The sequence below is a fragment of the Mesocricetus auratus genome, unplaced genomic scaffold (genome assembly GCF_017639785.1).
Source record: "Mesocricetus auratus isolate SY011 unplaced genomic scaffold, BCM_Maur_2.0 Super-Scaffold_100013, whole genome shotgun sequence".
Taxonomy (NCBI): domain Eukaryota; kingdom Metazoa; phylum Chordata; class Mammalia; order Rodentia; family Cricetidae; genus Mesocricetus; species Mesocricetus auratus.
In genome coordinates, this window is record NW_024429196.1 from 53,078,846 (window position 1) to 53,084,185 (window position 5,340).

A 5,340-nucleotide genomic window follows, 5' to 3' on the forward strand; every position below is an offset into this window, starting at 1 on the left:
GCAGAAGAAGTAACTTCTTGGGCCAGAGCTGAGCAGAGCAGAAGAAACGTGTGTCTCTGTTGGGATGTTCCTTTAGGGGAATGGAGCAGAGTTCAGCTATATGGCTCTCTGCAGGAGAGGAATAGGGTTGCTAGCTGTGTCCTTGGTGAAGACCATCCCACACCACACCCCAACTTCAGGGTGGGTGAGGGGGATGCCAGCCTCTGGCTCCATAGCCCTGAATCCCAGACCTTGTACTGGCTAATCAATGGCCATGGCTCCTTTGGTTCCATCTCCCACAAAAGCTCTCATCACACAGCTCAGCTCTAAAGGAAGGCAGAGTCGGCGCCGCTGGCTGCAGTAGTATTGGGTCAAGTACAGTAAGGACCTGTTCAGTAAGAACTCAGGAACAAACACACTGATGTTTGTTTAAGAGCAAAACTGCTGGCCACCCCCATCCAATAAATACCTGTCTATAGTGAGCAAGCCTTGGTCTTCACCAGAGCTTTGAAAATGTAGACGTCCTTCATAGACGGGCAATATTCCATGTACTCACAGACAGAGGCTACATTTCTTGCCCTAAAATAGCTGCTTTGACATCAGTTTTTCTCCCTCCCTCTATTCTCTCCTTTTCCCTTTCCCCTCTCCCTCCTCCATTCTTCCCTCCTCTTTCCCTCTCTACTTTCTTTCCTTTCCCCATTCATCCCTTCCTTGTGGTCCTGAGGTTCAAACACCAGTCTTGAACATGCGAGATAAGCTGGGTCTATCACTGAGTTGTTGTCCTCAGCCTTTCTTTTCGTTCTTTATCTCTTAACTTCTGTTGTCTGAACAATAAACCACAGCTAGTGTGGCAGAGGCCACAGACATTATTTCGTGACAATCTTTCCTAGAAGCCATTCTTTTTTAATGTACACTAGTGGAAGAACACAGTTCTGTGTACAGATTTTTTTTTTTTTGACGAGGGCTGGTAGCACTGAGGTTTATTGGGGCGTCCTAGTACAGACGCTGGGGCTTGCCCATGGTGCTCTTGATGTACAGAGCTCAGACATTCTGCCAGTTCTTCTTCAGCAAGGACACCAGGAAGTTGACAGCCAGGTGGATGTGGTAAACCAGCTCATTGTCCGTCATCTTCACATGGCCCATGGCCACGGCCAGACACAGCACCTTCTTCATCTGGAACTTGATAGTAGATTTCACCTCGTCGACTTTGGCCACCATGTTCTCATTGTGTGTCAGCAGGGAAGGGAACTTGCCCGCCTTGTTTAGGCCTGGGCCCAGGATACGTGGGATCTGCTTGATCAGGGACTCGGAGGCCAAAAAGGCATCGTACTTCTTGGCCAGCTTCTTGACCAGCTTCTTGTTCTTGTTCAGCTTCTTGAGAGTCTCGATGTCCATGTGGGGCATGTCCACGGCCTTGGCTTCGTCGCAGTGCTGCTGGTTCCCCAGGACGCACACCGAGAACTTAGGGCGAGGAGTGGACTTCAGCCTGACGGTGCCCGAGAAACGTTTGTCCTTCTGGGGGTCATAGTTCTTCAGGCTGATCTGCAACTTCACCGTCTCCAGAAACTTGCGGCACTTGCGCTGGTTGCCGTGCAGGACTTCCCGCACCGCCTCGTACAGTGTGTTGCGGGATACTTTGCTGCTCATGGCTACGGAGGTCGCGGGAATTAAAAACACAGACTTCCATGATGGTTGGTGAGTAGGCAGAATCTGACCTCTGACCTTCCCGGGTAGACTGTCTTCTGAGCCATGAAGGATGTCATGGTAGCACATAGGAGGATCTGCAGGCCAGGATCCCCCTCCTTGGTCCCTCTGCTTGTTCAGTACACTCAAGCCTTGGTGCCCACCCTGGCTCTTCACTAGACATTGGGAAGAGGACCCCAGGCTGATTCTTGAAGATGGTTAAAGTTAGCCAAACAAGGAGAAGGCAGTCATTCACTCTGATAGAAGAAAAACCTGTGACTGGATGGCCTGAAAACCAGGCTGTTCAGTGGTCAAGTCTAGGCATGTGTTGCTATGTCTTGAGGAGCAGCAACAGGTAGTGGTCATGTAAAGTGTAATAGAAATGAGATGCACGAGCCAGAGAACGGGAAGAAAGACAGTAGCAGGAAAGCAGCCAGAGTCACAGCCTGGAAGGTGCCATGGGAAGGAAGGGTTTGCTACAAGTGAAGGAAAGGAAAGAAACTGAGACTCAAGTCAGTGGCTCTATTATGCATGCCTCAGCGAGCTGCTTGCACAGCAGCCTCCCTTTCAGCTTCGATGGAGATTAGGATTTCTAGATATGGTTTTGATCGAAGATTAGACTGGAATATTTTGCCCTTCGGGCTTGTCTTAGTTAAAATTTTTATTGGTGTGATAAAATACCATGGCCAAAAGCAACTTGAGGAGGAGAGGGTTTATTTCAGTTTACAGTTCCACATCAGTGTCCATTGCTGAGGGAAGTCAGGGCAGGAATTGAAACAGTGCTGGATCCTGGAGTCAGAGGCTGATGCCAGGGGGAGTGCTGCTTCCTGGCTTGCTCCTCGAGGCTTAATCAACCTGCCTCCTTGCAGCATTCAGAACCACCTGCCCAGGTGTGATACCACTCATAATGGGCAGGGTCCTCCCATATCAGTCACTGGTCAGGAAACCAGCCCACAGACTTGCCTACAGGCCAGTACTAGGAGATATTTTCTCAATTAAAATTATCTCTTACCAGATATGTATCATGTTGACAAAAACTAACCAGCACAAAGATTTTGGAAACTTTTCTGTTTTTGTGAGAATTTTAAGTGGGTATTCAGGGAAACTGAAGAAGGACTGAAACAATCCAGAACCATCCCAAATCACATTCGCCATTTAGAACAACATGAGCCTGTCTCCTCGCAGGGCCCTCTATGGTATGATGTGTTGTAAAGGCTAACCATGAGTGGGCCTAGTTAACTGTGTGATGTTTGTGAAGTAAGACAAAATGAAATTATATGCTTTGTTGATAAAAGCTTTCTTATCTCAGTTGTGACATTTTATTTACTTGTTCATTTACTTTTCAAGAGGGCTGCACTGTGCACAGGCTGGCCTTGAACTCATATTTCTTCAGACTCAGCCTGCCAAGTGCTTACACTGATTCTTGAATGAAAAGCTAAAAGAAATACTTTCAGGCTCAATTTTTCTTAATGGTTATTTCTTCTTATTTTTATGTGTATTGATGTTTTACGTGCCTGTATGTCTGTGTGAGGGTGTCAGATCCCCTGGAACTGGAGTTACAGACAGCTGTGAGCTACCATGTAGGTGCTAGGAATGGAACCCGTGGCTTCTGGAAGAGCAGTCAGTGTTCTTAACCTCTGAGCCATCTCTCCATCCCCTCAGGCCCAATTTCTAAATATTGAGCTTCATGTACTCACTTCATGCAGACTCTACTCATGCTGCTTCTAGGTGGCTCACTGCTGTGGGGTCACTGTGAGAGTAACAATCCTCCTTGGCTGTGTGTACTCCAGTTGTTACAGGATTCATATTATTATTCATTCCAAGAGGGGAAAGATGGGGCTCTGACTTCACCGGCTTTTCACTGGAGGGATGCTCTCAAGGGCTCTCATTTGTCTTTAAAGAGAGTTTTATTAGGGGGATGCATTCTGTTGCTCTATGAAAAGTTCTTAAAATAAAGTAAGATTCAATATTGTATGTGTTGCAGTAGTTTTTGCACACCATTGGGCTGTATTTATTTCCCTGAAATAGGCTGTTTATATCTCACAACTTATAGAGTTGAGTGTCTTGTGTTCAGGGGTCACTGCCTTGGCTCTGCAGGTAGAAGAATCATGGGGTCATTGTTCTGCAGAGATCATAATGTTGTGGAGAATATAGCTAGTGCCTCTGAGTTCTGAGATTCCCTTCACCAGCAGCCAAAACCTCTTATCTTTCCTGTGGGAAAGATTACCACCAAGAAAATTTCATGTTGAGAAATGATCAATAAATGAAAATAATCCTTATGCTCTTCTAAATTTGAAATGCTATAAAGCAGTTGCAATATTAACAAAAGAGCCAAAAGGGCCAAAATAATGAAGATACAGTTATTTTAATGTCTTCTAATGGGTGAAAGCAATTTGGTAAACATGGAACATGTTCTGTGAAACATTTTCTGTGGCATATTTTTGTATCTTAATGGGTTGAAGACCATTACATAGTTATAGGATTACTTTTAGTGCCCCGGGCTACAAGTTTTAAAATGCATGATCATGAACAAAATTTCACTGTGATGAAGCTATTTAAATGTTATCGGCTACTTTGAGGCCACCAGTCTTGATGGAAAATTTCCAGGTATTTGCTGAGCATTTCCACCTCAAATTTTTCCTCAAAGGAAGGTCAAGAGCTCACCGATAGTTTAAGTTAAAAATAGAATCACCTCAAGGAGGCTGATTAGTCAGAAGAAAGGCAAATAGATGAGGGTTTTCAAGACAGAATTGTATCGGTTTCAAACACTGGCAAAAGACTTTGGCTAATGGTGGCAGAAGTAGAGAAGCTTTCTAATTTTTCTTCCATCACTTATCACATCTTTGGAGTTGGGACAAGGGCAAACCTAGAGCCAGAGGCCAGCCTGGAAAGGTTTTGCCTTCTACTTGTTACAGGAAAGCCCAACTCTGTTAGCCTCATTGGAGGCTACATTCCCAGGACCATTAGCCTGGGCAGTGGATACATGCTGGCCTCGACTCCCTTCTCCAGAATGGGGCTAGCCTGCTCCTTTCTTGTTGACTAGCATAAGAGAGAATGAGTGAATGTTCACAGTAGTGTGAGGCCTGAGGCTGATGTCAACAACCTACATGTGCTCAGGTCTGATAAAGTTCTCCTGTTGGAGAAAAGGCCACAGAAATGTCATTTAAAAGCTAGATTATTTATTTGGACTTTGGAGGCAGGGTCTTAATCCATAGTTCAAGGTGGCAATTCTCCAGCCTCAACCCCCCTAAGTACTGTGCTTGAAACTATGATCAACCATTCTGAAAAGCTAAATTCAGTCACAGAATGTAATGTGGCTAGATGATGGAGGGTAACAGCAATAAGGATGCTTCATGTTGGCAGGACACGCCCATAGCACAGTGTGACGATACAGGCATTTCACCTCTGTGGTCCTCCCAGGACCACAAGAACTCAGCAAACTGAAATGACTAAGTGAAGGAACCTCCACCAGAGAATCATTCTGTGAAGTTCCCAGAGCAGGCTGTCTCAGAGCTGCCCAGAGAGTCCTAAACAACAGAGACCTGAGACGTTGCTAGGGACAAACAAGCTTAGTAAGTACTGACCAAGTGGTGTCCTAGATGGAACCCTGGTGAAGAGAGGGCTGGGAGCTGGTTAAAGAAATCTGAATGAGGTAAGGGCATTATCCAGTGGCCAGAG

The 5,340-nt window shown here is 45.7% G+C and overlaps 1 protein-coding gene across 1 annotated transcript; it reads right to left on the reverse strand.

Annotated features, from left to right (window-relative positions):
* Positions 1-944: 944 nt before the first annotated feature.
* Positions 945-1,651, reverse strand: LOC101838291 (60S ribosomal protein L10a-like). The gene has a single exon (XM_040755776.1). It carries the CDS (start codon positions 1,624-1,626, stop codon positions 1,021-1,023), a length of 606 nt encoding a protein of 201 aa, XP_040611710.1. The 5' UTR covers positions 1,627-1,651; the 3' UTR covers positions 945-1,020.
* Between the last annotated feature and the right edge of the window lie 3,689 nt (positions 1,652-5,340).

What these genes read in the sequence shown, in the direction of transcription:
- LOC101838291 (XM_040755776.1), bottom strand. Translation starts at nt 1,626, where the DNA reads ATGAGCAGCAAAGTATCCCGCAACACACTGTACGAGGCGGTGCGGGAA.